Genomic DNA, 17,176 nt, shown 5'->3' with positions numbered 1-17,176 from the left:
CTGCTTGGGGCGGGCGGAGTTCTCCTCCGAGTCCTCTCGGCATCTCTCCCTTCCTCCATCTCTCTCCCCGTTCCTGTCTCTGTGGGTGAGGGTGCTGGCCGCGCATGCGCCCTGGCCCAGCCGAGGAGGCGGCGGCGGCGGCGTCGCGGAGCCCCTCCCTCCCTCCCTCCCTCCCTCCCTCTGTCCGTCCGCCCCGTCCGGTCCCTTCCCGATGGAGGCGCTGCGGGCGGCGGGCCGGGCCGTGCTGCGGAGCCCCAGCCTCGCCCGACACCGCCTGGGCGTCGCCCGCCTCCGCCGCCACCGTGAGTCCCTCCCCCGCCGCGGAGCCCCACGTGGGACTGGGAGGGGGCGCGGGGGGGTCTCGGGGCTGCCTCCTCCGCCCTGCGCGTCCCCGGTGGCCTGACGGGGCCCCGCGCCCCTTCCCTCCTTCCCTGCCTGCCTGCAGAGCTGCCGGAGTCGTGGTCCGACATGCGGGAGCCGCTGCTGGAGGGGATGGGCTTCGCCCTCAAGTACCTGGGCATGACGCTGGTGGAGAAGCCCAAGGGGGAGGACATGGCCAGCGCCGCCATCCACCGGATCCTCGCCACGGTAGGGGGCCAAGGGAGAGCCGAGGCTCGCAGCAGGCGGGGGTGGCCACCAGCCGGGCGGCTTTTGGACTGCGGCTCCCACCATCCCAGACCACTGACCCTGCTAGCTAGGGAGGATGGGAGTTGTAGTCTCAAGACAGCTGGAGACCATCGCGGTCCACGTTTCCCTTTTTCTAAGGGAAATTCCCTTAGTCCGAATAGGATTCCTCGCAAGAAAAGGGAAAAGTTGACAGCTATGCTGGAGACCCAAGTGTGAGAGACCCTGGGTTAAGAGGGGGAGAGGGCTGGCCATGGCCACTGCTCTGCCAAGAGCAATCAAGGCGGCAGGATTCCAGTTGCTGGAAATCCTGCTCTTGGGTCTCCCTTTGAGGCCTCTGGTTTCTCGTGGTTTCTACTTTCAACTGAGCCTCGATGTGATCAAGAGCAACCAGGGAATCTGGGACAAGATTGGAGGAATCACGTGCCTGTTTGGTGCCAGAGAAAACTGTCAACAGATCAAGCTCCTTTTAAGGGCAGACCTACATAAAGAACGTTGCAGCTAATATGTTTGGAAGTAGCTCAGAAGGAATGTTGCAGCTGAGGAATCTGTGAAAGCTGGCTGCTTGCTGAGGGTCTCGCTGAAGGTCTTGTTCCCCTCAGACAGACTCACTGCTGATGCCACGGGGGCTGGTTTCAGGAGCCACTGGCTACTTGGCGAAGATCAGATTTCCCGACCTAAGAAAATAAGCTACTGTAGAGCCAGAATAAAGGGCAGCCCAAATGGTGCAGGGATTGGAAGAAACCTTACTGCATCTGGGGCTTCCTGATTTGGAGAAAAGGGTTTTCTCCTGACATGCTGTCTCCAGGTGTGATGATGAGCACCAGCCTAGATCTATCTTTGAAAGGGGATTGGACAAATCTACGGATAAGGAGATGGAGATGCCTCCCAGTAGGAATTCTCTGTCTGCAAAAAATAGAATGTTTCCTGAGTTCTTTCTGTGCTCCAGCCTGCCTCTTTTACAGAATGGGTGCAGGGTGAAGGGGGAGAGCTTCTTGGAAGTCTGCTAGGAGCTGAGGGCTGGGCTAGGGGGTCTTCTGTGATTATCCAGGAGACCTCCTTCCCCATCTCTACCTTCACTCCTCAGGCTCGGGTGGGGCCCAAGAAATTCCGGAAGGTGATCTTGACTGTCTCCCCACGAGGCCTCTCTCTGCAAGACGCTGAGACCAAGGAGACCATTGAGACCATCTCCATCTACAGGTGTGTGAGGATGCTTCTCCAAGGTAGGGCTGCTGGAGGCCAGGGAGCTGCCTGGCTGAGCCCCTCTCTGCACGGCTGCCTGGCTGAGGACTTGCCCGCTGGCATAAAAAGCAAGCAGACAGGCACCCAGTTGGGCACTGGGGAAGCCAAGTGAGGGGCAGCCCGCAGGCGTCTCCTTTGGAACAAAGACCTGCTGTCCTGGGGGACGTGGTTTGCTGGGGAGCCCCATCATGGTCGCTCCGGGGGGGGGGGGGCTGCTCCCCGGTTCCAGCTTCTGCTGCCTGCAGGACAGGAACATTTTCTGCTCTTCCGGTTTCCGTAATCCACTGCTGGGGCAAAATGCTCTCATTGTGCTGCGTCTCTGCCTTAGTCCTGCATGCCCAGTAACGTGGCCATCTCCCACGGCCCCTGCCCCGTCCTGAGGCCCTCCTGCTCTTGCCCTGCCAGGGGTGCTTGGTGTGGGGACGCTGAGCGCTGCCTCCTCTCCCGCCCTCTTTCAGGATTTCCTATTGCACCACAGACAAGCTGCAGAACAAAGTCTTTGCCTACGTGGCGCAGAACCCCCAGAGCGGTGCCCTCGAGTGCCACGCCTTTCTGTCGCCCAAGAAAAAGATTGTAAGTGTTGCGTTCGCCCCCTGGGGAGGGCTGGGTCCTGTGCTTCTCTTTGGGGGTGGGGCTTGCTCGCTGCTTGGCCCCTCTGCCCCTGCGTGCCCTGCAGAGGGGTTCCCCACCTCCCTCCCGGGGCCCTTTGCAGGGTGCTGCCTCGCCAGCTGCCCCGGTCGCCTTCTCTTGCCTCGTGTCGCCCATGCAGGCCCAGGCTGTGACTCTGACCGTGGCTCAGGCCTTCCAGGTGGCCCTGGATCTCTGGGAGGCTGCGCAGGCAGGTATGGATGGTGGCCGTGCCCCTTGCCATCGCTATGCCAAACCCGTGACCTGCTCCCGTCTGGCTTCCTTGGTGGCTCTCTTGCCACCCCCCGGTGCACCCTTCTTTTCCAAGGTTGGGGGTGGTGAGGATGGTGGGGGGCACAGGAGGGGGTGTTCATGTCAAGGATGTGAAGTGCCAGCAAGTGGGAAAGGGAGGGGGCGCTGTTGGGGGTTTCAGCCTCTGGGCATTTTTTCTCCACCAGGCTCCAGGGAAGGGGAGGGGGAGAAGAAGCCCTCCCTGAGTCCGCTGTGCCCCCCTGTGGAAAGCACCCGCCCGCCTGGCAGGTCACCCCTTGGCAGCCCCCCCTTCAAGACCAACTTTGAGGTACGGTATTGGGAGTGACCTGCTGCCCCACGGCCAGGCCCCCTTGGCTCTCAGGGCCAAGAGGCTCCCTCCCTCACCAGCCCCACCCTTTGTATGTCAGCGGGGGCTGCCTGCTCTCTCTCTCTTGAGGGGCCTGGCAGCCACCTGGCTTTCTCTGGCCCTAGGAGGAAGAAGAGGAGGACGAGGAGGAGGAGGAGGAAGATCTCAACGAAGCCTTCTCTGGGTAGGGGCCTGGTGGCTGCGTCAAGGTCCCCTGCTTGTTGGGGGGCAAGGCAGTCAGAGGTGTGGGATTTCTGTTTCTGGGGGGACACATTGAAGGGCTGCGGCAGGGCTTGTGGAGTAGGAAATGGTCTGGCTGGGGGGCTCTCCTTGCTGCTGCTGCTCTGATCTTTGTCTCTTCTCTGCCCCAAGCCGCGTAGAGGAGAGGGGCCGCCCCACCACAGGTAACCATTGACCCCCCCCCAGCATGGCCCTGCCCTCAACCTTTGCTTGGGATGAAGGGGTGGGGGAATGCCTTGGAAGGCTTTTCACTTCCCTTCTTCCAGGGGAGCTGGGGGTACCCCTGCATTTTCACATGGACTCTTCCGTTTGTAGGTTTCTCATCTCCCTCTCTGTCTTTTTCCTTCCTCTTGAGTGGCTCCTCTTGATGCCCTTGTGTGTTTCAGGTGTTGGGGGGCTTGCGTTTGGGGGCTCCCCAGTTGCCCGCTTCCAGTCAGTGGCGGCCTGGGGCTGCAGCCCCCCCAGCAGCTGCCTGCCTCCGGGGACATTTTTCTGAGCTGCTTCTCCTCATCTTTCTCCTGCCACTCACCGTGTCTTCGCTGCTCATCTCCAGCACAGCCTCTGCTGCCTCTTGTCTGTCACCCACAAGGACCAGCTGCCCCACCCCTGGGAACCTGGTCTAGCCTGCCTTGGACCCTCAGCAGCAACCCAGGCCAGCCCCTCACCCTGCTGGAACCCCAACAGCACCCTGTGGGGCATTCAGCAGGGATCCTCAGCCCCAGGACCTCTTCTGCGGGGGGGGGGGAGCATGAGTCTTGGGGGTGGGTACACCAGGCCTCCTCATGGTGCTCTTGAGGCCTGAACATTGGGGGGGGGGCAGCATTCAGTTTCCCATCAGTCCTCACCCACCCCATATTGAGGAGGGCTGTGTTGAGTGTAGATAAATCCTTCCCTCTGCTGCCCCCCCACCGTCCAGCTCTGGTGGGAAGGCAGCCCCCTCCCCTCCCCACCAGCTGCTCATCACTGCCAAATCACAGCTTTGTAGCAAAAAGACTAGTTTTTAATGTCCTTTTCTAAAGGGAAATAAACCATTTCTACTGTTGTTGTACTTGGGTGTCTTTCCTTGCAGAGGCCTCAGCCCACGGGGGAAAGGGGGCAGCGAGTGGGGGAGCCCGACTGGCACACAGGGGGTGGGGGGCATAGCACCGTCCATCTCCTTCCTGGGCTGGGATTCCTGGCCCACCTTCCTGGGACTCACCAGTCTGGCACCACCTGGAAGCCACTTCCAGAGCTCTTCGGGTGAGCTATGCCAGGCAGGCCCTTCCCAAGGGGGGAGAAGCAAGCCAAGTGGGCCTGGGGGCAGCCCTTCTGTGGGGCGGCAAGGTGGGCAAGCAGGGGATTCCACAGCCCCCCACCATTGCTCTTTGCTGTGCAAGGGGGCGGGAGTCTGCGAGGGTCTTCACTTGTTAAAGTAGGTTCTCTGGCGGGGGGGGGGTGAGTGGAGCAGCAGGGTGGCAGAAGAGGGTCTCTTGCTGCCCAGCTGGGGAGGCGGAGAGCTGCCTGTCCTGAGGGAAGGGTGGGATGGGTGGCTTGACCTCCAGGCAAAGGGCCCTGAGCTGCTCTCAGCCCCACAGCTGGAGGGAAATAGGCAAATGGGGCTGCAAGCTCTTCTCTCTCTGCCAGGACCGAAAGGCCATCTGCCACTCCCAACGCAGCGCTCTGAGCTGAGCCTTCAGGCCAGAAGCCTGGATTCCTGGAAGGCGGTGCTGGGTGCTTGGGGGGGGGGGAGGCTCCTCCTGGATGTGGCATGGGGGAGGTGGTGGGTGGCAGTTCTCCAGCTGCCAGGAGGGAAGGGACCCCTCCTGATCTTGCTGAGAAGGAAGAAGGTGGAGGTGGGCTGGGGTGGCTTGGCTGGAGGTGGAGGGCAAAGGCAGTTGGCACACAGCTGGTACCTCCCCAAGAGGAAGCCAAGGGCAGCTGGCAGGAACCCTATAACTGAGGTGGGAGGGGGCAGGTGGGAAGAGGTGGGGGCTGAAGGCAACTCGATGGGGGCGACAAAGTCTGCCCAGCATGGTCTTCTGGGTGGTGGCCCCGCTCAGGGCCCAGTCCAGAGTTTCCATGGTGAAGCTGCAGGGGGGGCTGGGCGAGGTCGCGCCTTCAGCTCCCGCAACGAGGCTCTTCGGATTGTAGCGGTGGGTGGCGCTGCTGCTGCGCTCTCCCTTGGCCCCAGAGAGAAGGGTTGGGCGAGAGGGTGAGCCCGGCGTTCCGCATGCACTTTGGCCCCGGCGGGCTCCATGCAGGTCTGCTCCTCCTGGGGCGAGAAGAAGGAGGAACTCTTTGCATGCAGGGAAGCAGGAGGCTGCGACGGCGGTGGCAGGCGGAGGCCACTGAGGTCCCCGCGAGTTTCAGCTACACCTCGATGATGTTGACAGAGGGCGATTTCATCTTCTGAAAAAGGGAGAGAGAGGGTCGTGGGAGCGAGCAGGACCCCCAGAGCTATTGGGGGCCCCGACGCCTCCCACTTCCTCTTGACCAGGCTGTGCCCCTCCCCCGCAGCTGAACTGCGGCGCCCCCTTTGCAGCATCGCCCCCATTGCCCTGGAGAGCGCCCGGCACCTTCGCTCCTTCGAAAAATGCGCGTCCAAAGTCCCCACCTGTCATTTCCCCTTGCAAGATGGCAACCCGCCCTGGGTGGGTTCGGTTCCGGCGCCCTTTCTCCCCCTTCAGGCCGGCTGCTGCCGACGAAGAGCGCTCGGAGTGACCCAACTCGGCCAAAGCCGGCTTCCCCGGAGCCCCGACGGCTCCCGGCGCCGCGCTTTTGCTGCAGCCGCGCAACCAGCATCCGGAGGAGAAGGAGGCGGTGGCGGCACAGACCCGCTCCAGCCGCCGAGAGCCCCGAGGACCGGGCAGCAGCTCCGGCCCCGCTGTGTCGGGCTGGGCTGCCCGCCGTCGAGCTCCGCCCTGGCCCTCCTCCCCGGCGATGGTGGGCTGAGCCAAGCTCCCGCTTCTCCCCTTCCGACACGGCCCCCGCCCGCTCCCTTACTGGACGCCCCCCACCTTGCTGCGGAGGAGGCCGCCGGTGGGCCGCTCGGGCGTGCTGTGCTCCGAGGCCGGCTTGCTCTTCTCCTTGTTGTTGTTGGAGTCGTTGTCCTTGATGATGTCGTATTGCTTGCAGAAGAGGGCGATCACCGCTGCGGAAGCAAGGAGGGAGGAAGGTGACGAGGGGCCTCCGTCGTGCAAGCCCCCGCCTTTTGACATGCTGGAGTCAGTGGCTGGTTGCTTCCCAGATCTTTTATTTGCGCAAAAGTTCAACACAGCTCAGTCAGAAAAGGGAATTCGCGTTCATTCGGCCCTGCGCCCCGAAATAAGCATTTCTACCCAATCTCCCGCGCATCGCCTTGATCCGGGGACTCTTCAGATTCACGGCGATTTTATCCTCTCAGAGCTGTTGCTTCTGCACAATGCTCGTCAAAACCCAAACCCAGATGCCAACTGCCCATCCGGAACTTGGGGTGCGCCCCCACCATAAGCACCCGACCGGGAATCACAAGCGGAGAGGAGGAAAGGGCTGCGCTTTGCTCAGGTCCTGTTTGCAAACTGGGTAGCCACTTTTTGAGGTGCCCCCGCTCGCTTGGGCCTGATCCTGCTGCTGCTGCTCTTCTGACGGAGCCGCGTTCAACGGGATGCTTCATTTGGACGCGCAAGGCTGTCAGGCGTGGCCCCTCTGTGCAAACATCGGTAGCCAAAAGATGCAGCAAAGAAGAAGGAACTTTGGCTGTGCACCCAGAGACAAACTCCGGGCCAGCGCTAGTGGGATACTCTCACACCCGTAAGGGACCTAAGCAGAGCGTGCTGGACCAGACCCAAGAGAGCTTCTCACCTGCCCACATGAACAGCACAGCCACGATGATGACGATCTCGCCCGTCTGCAGCTGCCGCTCCTTGTCCAGCCCCTCCATGGTGATGTCTCCTGCGGAGAGAGAGAGAGCTGTGCTTCGGGAGGGACGCCCCGTCGGGCGAGGCAAGGGGCTCTTTTCAGAGCCGGGGAAGAGCAAGGAGGGGAGAGCAGCTGCAGGCTGGGTAGGGTCTCGCCGGCCCCTCCGCCTGGGCTGCCCACAGGTCACTGAGGGGCCCCACCCGCCCAAGGACGGAGGCACCACGGAGCTTCCTGGCCCCCGGAGGAGGCCCGGGACTGACTGGGGGGAGACAGGCGGCGCTAGAGGGGGACAGGGGCGCCCAGCCGGTCAGCGAGGCTCCGGAGGGCGGGGGTGGGAGAGGGGAAGGTCCCCGCGGGCGCCTCGCCTACCCTGGCTGGAGCTGTTGGACGGCAGGCGGTCGCTCTGCTTGAGGGTGCGGAAGTGGACCCTCTTGCTGGCCTGGCTCTCGCCGTGCAGGCCGATGCTCTGCACCTGGATGACATAGTCGGCATCCTCGGCCAGGTCCCAGAGCACGCACGCGCGCGTCGTCGTGTTCACCTCCCGGATGAAGCGCTGCATCTGCCCGTCCTGCCGCTGCCGGAAAGGGGGGGGGAGGCCGTCAGAGCGGGTGAGGGCAGAGAGAGGGAGGGAAGAGAACATAGCCCCCCTTGGCTGACAAAGGGGTTGGAGAAGCAAGGGGGCGGTGGGGCTGCGGGACAGAGGACTGCCTCACCTGTTGCAAGATGGCGTAGCCGATGACGACGTCCCCTTCCGGGACATCCCAGGAGACCATCGCGGAGTTGGCCTTGAGCTGGGTGACGGTGACGTTGACGGGCGACGGGGGCCGATCTGTGAGGCAAGCAGGGATGGAGGGGTCACTGGTGGCTGGGCAGGACTGGACTGGATGACCCCAGGGGTCCCTTCCATCTCCGCCTCGGGTTTCTCCTCCCTCCTGGGGGCTGGCACAAGCTGGTGCTGCTGCGGGGAGGACTCTCTCTAGGGAGCAGCGGCCTTTCCAGGGGATTTAGCACCCCTAGAGACGGAGGGGAGCAGGGCCTGGAAGGCAGCGTCAGCGTCCTGGATGCTGTTATACTGAAGGTGTCATTTTAGGGCTAAGTTATCATCTTGCAATGCAGTGCTTTCGTGCAAGCTGCTTTGAGCATTAGTTTTTAAAAAACCAAATAGAACTTAATCTGAAAACTAAAGCCATTTTCCCTCTAAAAGTGAACTCCGGTGGTGAGTACAGATAGAAGCGAGACCCAGACAGAGCCGATTAAGGGTTATGAGCCCAGGACGCTTCATTTGTGTTGAAAGATGGACTGAACACCATGATGGAAGGGGCTCCCTAGGCCCGAGATTCTGACTGCAAGCTGAAGAATAAAACCTGGAAACTGGTGGTGGAACGACAGGAATATTCCTTTGAGGAGGATAATACTGGGTCAGTGAGTTCCAAAGATCAATTAAGAATTGTCTGGAAAATATTGTTTCAGCATATTTTCTTTTCTTAATTTTTGCTCCATGTTCACTGTGCCCTCCTATTCATCTTTTACTCGGAAGGGCGAAAGGTTGTTGCCTCTCCAAGGGGAGACCGGGAGAGTGGCTCAACGGAGGGGGAGAGCCTTGCAGGGAGCCTTGACACAAGAAAAGACCCTCCATCCCGCAGAAACACCTGCTCCTTCCAGGGCTTCTCCTCCTCCGAGAGTTTCCACATTTGGACTCTGCAGTTCGCCTTCTCTTCCAGCCGACCTCCCCGCCAGTGTCGCCTCCCGCCCGCTCAGCTGTCGCAGCTGCGCTCTCCCGTTTCCTCAGAGTCCTGGCAAAACCGCGCGCCCTGGACTCCGCTTGGTCCCCTGGCTGTGCCCCCCCTTCAGCCACAGAGGCCCCCTTTCTTTGGGGGAAAGAGGCAGCAGGTTGCCTCCTGCCCTGGCTGGGCTGCGCTTTCCTGCCCTCGGCCACAGGGCCGCTCCCTACCTCCAGCTACCTCTCCAGAGGAGACCCGGGGTGGAGAGTGAGGGGAGGCAATGAACCCTCCAAGGATCCCCTTCTGCTCCTGCGCCATTTCTGCAGTTGTATTTTAAGCCATTCATCTGAGAAACTTCTGTTTTGAGGGCACCAGGCAAGAAGCAGGAGGGCCATCTATTTGACCAGTAAACGAATAAACGTATTTCTTGGAACTCTGCGGGCTTGACTGCCAATAGGTCCCCCTCGCCATACCTGCCTGCTTTCAGACTCCCCGGGATTGGCAGCTCCTGACAACCACCTACTTTCCTTGCAAGCTGCACTTACGACTCCTAGGGGCCTCGGCTCAAAGTCAGCTATTATGCATTAAAAAGACGGACCCCGCCAAGCAGGGGAGTCTGGGGGGCGGAAGCCGGCGTGTGGAGAGAGGTCAAAAGGTGTTCTCCTCCAAGCGAGGGAGAGTCGGGCCCCTCGTCTTGGGCAGCTGGAAGTAAAGCAACAGCCGCCGGTTTGGGGCCGGATTCCGGGCAAAGCAGGCCAGACTTAGGGGATCGTGACCGCGCGTGGGGTGTCTCATGGGTCAAGTGCGGTTTGGGGGCGTCGGGCGTCAGAATGGGCCAGAGTCACTTTCTCCTCGTGGGTCAAGGGCAGCGGAGTGGCCGCAGGGAGCCAGGAGGTGCCCCCTGCCAAGAGACCTTTGCCACCTCCAGAGAAGGCGGAGGCCGGGGACGTGGGCAGAGGCTCCTTCTCACCCAGGCGAGGCCAGCTGGCAGCCGCGGCCTTCCCTGGAGCCAGGCTTTTACTCTAATGAAATTGGCCGGGGTTCCGCTCGCGGCGCTTCGAGAGGGGCCCGAGCCTGCCTTGGCCGCGGCGCTGCTGCCCCGATCCGGCTGCTTCCGCGGGTAAAGGGCGGCCAGTGACGCAGCCGGGCAGGGCAGGGCAGAGCTGGGGCCAAAGAGACCCCCGCCTTGTCCGCCCACCCCCTCCCTCGCCCCCCGACGGCCCTCGTCGGGGTGCGGAGCAGCCCGGCTTCAGCACCAAGGCCAGCGGCCCGAGAGACGGCCAGCCGGGCCTGCGCTTGTGGGGAGAGCGCGCTGGTCTCGGGCGCCGATCCTGACCCTCGGGGGCTTTTTCTCTCCCGCCTCCCGCCCCGCCCGGAGCCCCGGCACTTACTTGCGCGCACGAGGCACAGGTCGCAGCTGACCAGCACCAGCACGGCCGCCGGGCTGAGGTACGCGGGGAGGGAAGCCATGGCCGCGGACGGGCGCAGCACTTGCTCATGGAGCCCGGCGAGGCTCCGGGCGCTCAGGGGGCGGCCAGCGCGGGCCCCCCCGCAGTCTCCGCCGCAGCGGCTCCCGCCGGACGGGTCAGTGCCAGCGCCGCGCTCCCGGCTGCGGAGCCTCCTGCTCTTCTGCCGCCTCGCGGCTCCATCCAGGCGGGCCGAGGCGTCCGCAGAGCCCAGCGGAGGAGCCCTGCCCAGCGGCCGAGGCCCGGTTCCGCTGCGGAGACTGCTCGGGCGGCGGCGGCGGCGGCAGCAGGAGAGGCAACGCGGTCCCTGCAGCAGCAGCACCAGCCGCGCTCCGTCGTGGAGCCAGTCTGCCCGCCCAGCGCCGCCCAGTTGGCGCCGCCTCCGCCTGCCTCCCCGCGAGGGCAGCAGAGTGGCCACTGGCCGGAGCCCGGGAATTCGGGCCACAAGGAGCCCCCGCCGACGTCACGCCCGGGCCAGGGTCGAGGGGGCGCTCTTTGGCCGGGTTCCGACCTGGGGGGGAGGCGCAGAGTAAGGAAGAGACGCGCAAGAAGAACCACAGTTGCACGTGGGGAAAGCACTCCGGGATTATCGGTGGGGCAGGGAGGTTTGCAGGGGGTTGGACTCGATGACCCTTGGAGCCCCTTCCCGCTCTGCCCTTTTGTGATTCTATGATGTCATTCAGCCCCAAGAAGGGCGGGATCAGACCCTCCCCCTTGCGATTTGCATACGAGAAACGTCGCTGCCGTGGGGCAAGGCGTGTGCTGGGGGGGGGGGAGTACATTTGCCAGGTCCTTCCGCCCCCGCCCAGGACCCTCCGGGCTGCCTCTCCTCACCGGCTCCCCTGACATACTTTCTCGGCCCTTGACGCGGCAGCTGTTCAAGCCGCGCTGCGGGCGCACCTGCCTTGGGCCTCTCACAGCCCAGTTGATCCTTGGCCGGCCATTAGGGCTAAGCAGCTGATCATTCCCCAGAGGAGCCGCAGGAAGCATTGCCACCCCAAATATCGGTTTGGGGCGCTGGCCGCCTGGCTCCTCCTCATGGGAACTCTGCTGGACCAGGCCAAGGGGGAGCCATAGATTCATCATCACTACCACCATCAATTAAATGTGAGCCGCCCTCCAACTATAGACCTCAGGGCAGTTCACAGCATCCTTTTCCCACAGTGGCCAACACAGGAGCCAACTCCCAGGGGCTGTGGGGTCTTTGGCCCCAAAAATAAAATATTTGAGGGGGCTGCTCCCTCAGCTGATGGGCATTGGCATTCAAATGTGGTGCCTGCAGCCTTCTTAAACAATCCAAATGTAAAATCAGCAGCCACTAGGCCCTTGACCATCTTCGAAAACCTCCTGAGAGCAGAGGGACACAGTAAAGGGATGGGATCCACAACATACAAAATATGGCTCCAAAATCCCACAAACCCCCTTGACACAATCAGAGAACAATGGGAAGATGACATAGACTATGAAATTAAGCCCACCCAATGTACTAGAATGTGGCCTAAACCTCCTTTTAGGTCACTATCAGCCAAAAGAAGGGAACTCACTCTGAAACTCACCTGCAGGTGGTACTTAACACCCTGGAAACTGGCACTGAAATGCCCTGGATTTTAATGTTTGGAGTTTTATTCTGTTTTTAATGTTCTGTTGAAAGCCGCCCAGAGTTGCTGGGGAAACCCAGCCCGATGGGCGGGGTAGAAATAATAATTATTATTTATTATTATTGGAGAAGCTACTGCACCTCCACAGGCACATACCTCCACATGTGGTGGGAATAACCTAAAATCCAACCCTTCTGGATAGCAGTTCTACAAGAGATATGCAAAAAAACTAACAGGTATTATAACTCACCCCAGAATTGGGCATACTGAACATCTTCCAAGATTGAAATGACCACTCACATTATGGAGAGCTTATGACCTACCTACTCTCAACAGCCAGGAGCCTCCTAGCCAGACACTGGAGGGACCTGTCAGGAATAAACATGGACCAAAGGTATCAAATTGTATGGGAAATGGTCTTGCTAGAAAAGATAACCAATAAACTGAAACTGGAGGGACGCAGGTGGCGCTGTGAGTAAAAGCCTCAGCGCCTAGGGCTTGTTGATCGAAAGGTCAGCGGTTCGAATCCCTGCGGCGGGGTACGCTCCCGTCGTTCAGTCCCAGCGCCTGCCAACCTAGCAGTTCGAAAGCACCCCCGGGTGCAAGTAGATAAATAGGGACCGCTTACTAGCGGGAAGGTAAACGGCGTTTCTGTGTGCAGCTCTGGCTCGCCAAATGCAGCTTTGTCACGCTGGCCACGTGACCTGGAAGTGTCTCCGGACAGCGCTGGCCCCCGGCCTCTTGAGTGAGATGGGCGCACAACCCTAGAGTCTGGCAAGACTGGCCCGTACGGGCAGGGGTACCTTTACCTTTACCTTTAAACTGAAACTGACCTGGGGACAAATAGAAGAGGACGCCTTCACCCCAGCATGGCTCATCTTTATCACATACACAGCCCAACAAGACAACAAGAAGAATCCACTGACAGCATAGGAATCAATCCGGCTTACCTGACCCAACAAGCGCCCCCCCAAACAAGCCCCACTGCAAACAACCACAGACAACCAACCCCACCCTGCCCCCCAACACCTCTCACCACCAAGGAAATGTAATAAACAAATGGAAAGAGAACCTACCCAGTTGACGCTGACACAAAACCCCACACTTACACTATATAAATGAATGTACCATATAAGCCTCCCCACCCCGCCCTCCGCCCTCTTCCTCCCCAACCTTGTTCTATCTTCAACACTCAGGTCTTCCCACAAATGTAACCGATCTGGAAGAAAGACTGCACAACCTGGAAAAAAGAGACAAGGCATGTACTTTTGTAAACCAAGAACATCTTTAATGAAAAGAAAAATGTCGTGCCTGCACCGCATCACGTGCTCAGTTATGCGGGACGCGGCTTACCTGCCCCCCCCGCCAATATTTATTCAAGTGCCCCCCCGTGGCCCATCGGGGCCCCAAAGGGCGCTCGGCCGGGAGGTCTGGAGCCCCGGAGCCTCGCGGCCTCGAACTGGAGGGAGCGGGCGGGCGGCGAGGCGGCGAGGGGGGCGCTGCTCTTGGACGAGGGCAGGTCCCCTCCCGGAACGGGCGCCATTTGGGGAGAGGCGCGGAGGCCCCAAGGCGCCATCTTAGCAGAGGCACGGTGCGCGGGAAACGCGTCGAAGAGAGGGCGGGTAAGGCGCTGCCGCCGCCATCTTGGGCGAGGGCACGGGGTCCTGCCGGAATGGGCGCCATCTTAGGAGAGGCAGGGAGGCCGAGGCGGCGGCTGTCTCTGCTCCGCAAGTGCTGCCTCCCGGGCGCGGCTGAGCTGCCTCCTCACTCCGGTTCCGGGATGGGAGCCACCGTGGCCTAGATATAGGCGGCTAAGTCGCCGTCTTGGGCCTCCTCAGTGGCCAGAGCGGCCCAGGTAGACTGCCTCTGAACCTGGAGGCTCCACGGAAGCAGCGCCGCCTGCAGCTTCGCCCGCCGCTCCAGGGCGGGGCGGGGCCTGTCGAGCTCGCAGAAAACTACAACTCCCGTAGCCTGGGCGCCCCCAAAGGATTCTGGGAGAAGACCCTGATTCCCCTGGCAGATCCCTTAAGGCAACCTGGGAACTGTAGTTTCCTATGTGGGCAGAGAATATTCCTGCAGCCTTTCCCAAGGGGACTCTAGGAGTTGTACTTCTGAGAGGGTCTCCGAGACACCCTGAGCAAGCTGCAGTTCCCATTGAGGGTTGGGATACCCTGCGCAGAACTACGAATCCCAAAACAGGTCTAAAAGCCCATTCCTCTTCCTAGATAACTCTGGGAACTGTAGCTCGGTGGGGGAAACAGCCCTTGGAGTCCTAAATAAACTAAAGTTCCCACGATTTCTGCCAAATGATCCTGGGAATTGTAGTTCAGGGAAGGGAACTGGCAGCTTCCAAACAACTCCTGGCGCCCTGAACAAACTACAGTTCCCAGGACTCTCCCAGAGCATCCTGGTAGCCCACTCTGGTAAGTGCAGTTCCTCTTGGGGTAAATCACAAACCCCCAGCACCCTGAATATGCATCATTCTGCGTTTCCCTTTGGACTTGTCACTAGATGGAGCCAGAGGAGGGACAGAGGACTGGGCCCCTCTTCTACAGTTTTGTTTTCTTTCCCTGCAGGCCTCCCAGCTGTCTGGATTTCTTCCGCCACCACCCTCATAAAAAAAACATGGATTTTTAAAAGATGCATGAAATAAAGAGTAATATATTTATGTGGTCCATGAAATCAATTTGGAACTACAGACTTTGTGTGGGCACAAACAAGATCTCCATCTCATCCATTCAGACATTACGTTTTCCCCTCCCTGTGTGTGCAGGCAGATGTGAAATGACTCCCAGCTCAGTTTTTTTAAAAATGTGTCATAAATTCAGCCCCAAGAGAGGCATTCAACCAAATCTCTATACTTTTAAAAGAAGTGGACAACAATAATTTTGTGACTAAGAAAAATGATCTGTTTCCTTTTTGTCCTCCTGGAACAACTCAGCCAAGCCACTTCTCAGAGGGACTCATTACCATCTCTCACCTGTGTCAGGAAGGAGGTGGAGACAATAAATAAGCTCCTGGGGATCCATTAAATTAAATCCACCAAATGCAGAAGTTACCACAAAGAAATACACAAGCATGATTTATTTGAATGCAGCATAGAAGGAAACAGAAACTGGTTACAGGTCAAATAAGAATTTAATGTGTAAAAAATTCTCTTTATTTAATAAATTGTCCTAGCTAAAGAGCAGCTACTAATATTACAGTTGACATAGTTCTAGAATCAAAACAGCCAGCCTTCTGTACTGCTCTGCAAAAACAACTTATAAACATATTTTGCCAGGGAGGTGAACGGATGGGGGGGGGGGGATGACCACAGCATGTAGAACTTGCACTACATTTAACTGTACTTACAAAGTCAAATTTGCAATCTTTCTTATTCTGAAACGCTCAGGATCGCATACAACATGATATTAATAACAAAATTATACATGCACATATACATTTAAAAAAAATAAAATTCAACATTTTGAGCACAGCAATTTAAGTTTGCTTTCCTTTTGTTACCAGAAAGGCCAAAGCAGCGCAGCCTGTCTTCTTATAAGGCTGTTCTCAAGGACTTAGCATCTGCTGGTTGCAGTGCATAGTGAATCGAAACCACAAAGGGGCCGGCTGATGAAAAAGATGTTGACAATCTAAGAAGACCTGAATATATCCACCTGCTTCTGTGCCAAACTCACTGGCAGGGGCTCCCCACTTGGGTGGCATACTGTGTGAGGCGAAGCAGGTATAATAATAATAATAATAATAATAATAATAATAATAATAATAATAATAATAATAATTCATTTATACCCCACCCATCTGGCTGGGTTTCCCCAGCCACTCTGGACGGCTTCCAACAAAATATTAAAAATACAATAACACACAAGACATAAAAAAACTTCCCTAAACAGGACTGCCTTCAGATGTCTTCTAAAACTCAGATAGTTGTTTATTTCCTGAGGAAAGGGCCTCTTCTGTGGTGTGGAGTGTTTCTGCTCATGGAGCTCTCTCCCTTGGAAGGCTTGCTTGGCTCCTAATCTGGAATCTCTTCAGTGCCAGGAAAAGACTCATATTTTAAAGTCCTAAGTATATTTTAACTACATCTTTCTTGATGGCTGTTTTACAGTCAATTTGCGTTTCCTTGTCTTGCATTGATTTTATTGTTGATTGTATTTCATTATGAGCTATCCCGAGCATCATTAAGAATGGCATACTAAAATACAACAACCAAAAGCCAAATTTTGCAGTGTCTCTCCAACTTCAAAAAGGAGACTATAGGCGAAATCCAACATCTCGGGATAAAAATCAATAGAGTTGAAAAGAGAAAGAGAGACCACAGCAAAGGGAAGGCCAAAAATAATCAACTGGTGGGACTAATCCCTCCAATTGAAACAAATTGTAACTTGTTTTGAATATACAGTGGTACCTCGGGTTAAGTACTTAATTCGTTCCGGAGGTCCATTCTTAACCTGAAGCACCACTTTAGCTAATGGGGCCTCCTGCTGCTGCCGTGCCGCCAGAGCACGATTTCTCTTCTCATCCTGAAGCAAAGTTCTTAACCTGAAGCACTATTTCTGGGTTAGTGGAGTCTGTAACCTGAAGCATATGTAACCTGAAGCGTATGTAACCTGAAGCATATGTAACCCGGGGTAACACTGTATTCTCATGCAAGAGTGACTTACAGTGTAGCTAAGCTATATAAAGGAGATGGGGAAAGTTGCTTTTGTCCTTGTTACCTAGAAGCACAGGCACAGCTTAGCAGGGGGCCGTGCCCCTCTTGTGGTGGCAGAGTGGCACCTGACCTGCTCCCAATTCCATCTCTGGCATCTCCAGGAAGAACTGCCTGCCAGTCAGAGTTGACAGTGATTAGCTTGAAGGACTCAGCACAGGGCAAATTCCTGTTTTTCTGTGTAATCACATGCTGGGCAGCACTCCAAATTGCAATGACCCTTGTTGGCTAGGAAAAATGCAATTCCACCCCCAACAGGTGCTTTGGGGGGTCTGAGAAATGATGCCTTGATCCCTTTCAGCAAGGGTGCATGCACTATAAACTAAAGTGGCAGAGAAGAAAGTTCTTCAGAACAACAACAAAAGAGATACAGCTGTCCTAAGTCAGTCTAGGTGATTTTCCCTGCAGTTGGAGAGTGGGGCAGCCAGGCCTTGAATGCAGGCAGGAAG

At 58.0% G+C, this 17,176-nt stretch overlaps 2 protein-coding genes across 4 annotated transcripts; one reads left to right on the top strand and one right to left on the bottom strand.

Moving 5' to 3' along the window:
* Positions 1-147: 147 nt before the first annotated feature.
* Positions 148-4,400, top strand: LOC309365799 (low density lipoprotein receptor adapter protein 1-like). 2 transcript variants are annotated; one of them, XM_081904291.1, is made up of 9 exons: positions 149-302; positions 446-588; positions 1,712-1,824; positions 2,325-2,439; positions 2,636-2,708; positions 2,952-3,073; positions 3,238-3,296; positions 3,485-3,516; positions 3,739-3,991. In XM_081904291.1, the coding sequence occupies exons 1-9, from the start codon at positions 212-214 to the stop codon at positions 3,846-3,848; spliced, it is 858 nt and encodes a 285-aa protein (XP_081760417.1). In that variant the 5' UTR covers positions 149-211; the 3' UTR covers positions 3,849-3,991. The 2 variants fall into 2 exon arrangements, with proteins under 2 accessions (XP_081760416.1, XP_081760417.1); XM_081904290.1 differs by lacking the exon at positions 3,485-3,516 and having other exon boundaries at positions 148-302; positions 3,739-4,400.
* Positions 4,401-4,461: 61 nt separating this feature from the next.
* On the bottom strand, positions 4,462-11,603 carry FNDC4 (fibronectin type III domain containing 4). Of its 2 annotated transcripts, none has more exons than XM_081904397.1 (6): positions 11,267-11,603; positions 7,942-8,057; positions 7,598-7,802; positions 7,172-7,261; positions 6,349-6,482; positions 4,462-5,740 (listed from the first exon to the last, which is right to left on the bottom strand). In XM_081904397.1, exons 1-6 carry the CDS (start codon positions 11,511-11,513, stop codon positions 5,702-5,704), a joined length of 831 nt encoding a protein of 276 aa, XP_081760523.1. In that variant the 5' UTR covers positions 11,514-11,603; the 3' UTR covers positions 4,462-5,701. The 2 variants fall into 2 exon arrangements, with proteins under 2 accessions (XP_081760523.1, XP_081760524.1); XM_081904398.1 differs by lacking the exon at positions 11,267-11,603 and adding an exon at positions 10,341-10,731.
* Between the last annotated feature and the right edge of the window lie 5,573 nt (positions 11,604-17,176).

The sequence above is a fragment of the Podarcis melisellensis genome, assembly GCF_964234715.1.
Source record: "Podarcis melisellensis genome assembly, chromosome: 3".
NCBI lineage: Eukaryota > Metazoa > Chordata > Lepidosauria > Squamata > Lacertidae > Podarcis > Podarcis melisellensis.
The sequence above is the reverse complement of the archived record's forward strand: the minus strand, read 5'-3'. Positions and strand labels throughout refer to the sequence as shown.

Coding starts and splice junctions, on each gene's coding strand:
- LOC309365799 (XM_081904290.1), top strand. CDS start 212: ATGGAGGCGCTGCGGGCGGCGGGCCGGGCCGTGCTGCGGAGCCCCAGC. Junction 2,440..2,635: donor TGTCGCCCAAGAAAAAGATT/GTAAGTGTTGCG, acceptor TCGCCCATGCAG/GCCCAGGCTGTGACTCTGAC. Junction 3,074..3,237: donor CCTTCAAGACCAACTTTGAG/GTACGGTATTGG, acceptor CTCTGGCCCTAG/GAGGAAGAAGAGGAGGACGA.
- FNDC4 (XM_081904397.1), bottom strand. CDS start 11,513: ATGGTGGTAGTGATGATGAATCTATGGCTCCCCCTTGGCCTGGTCCAG. Junction 7,262..7,597: donor GTCCAACAGCTCCAGCCAGG/GTAGGCGAGGCG, acceptor CTCTCTCCGCAG/GAGACATCACCATGGAGGGG. Junction 6,483..7,171: donor TGTGCTGTTCATGTGGGCAG/GTGAGAAGCTCT, acceptor TTGCTTCCGCAG/CGGTGATCGCCCTCTTCTGC.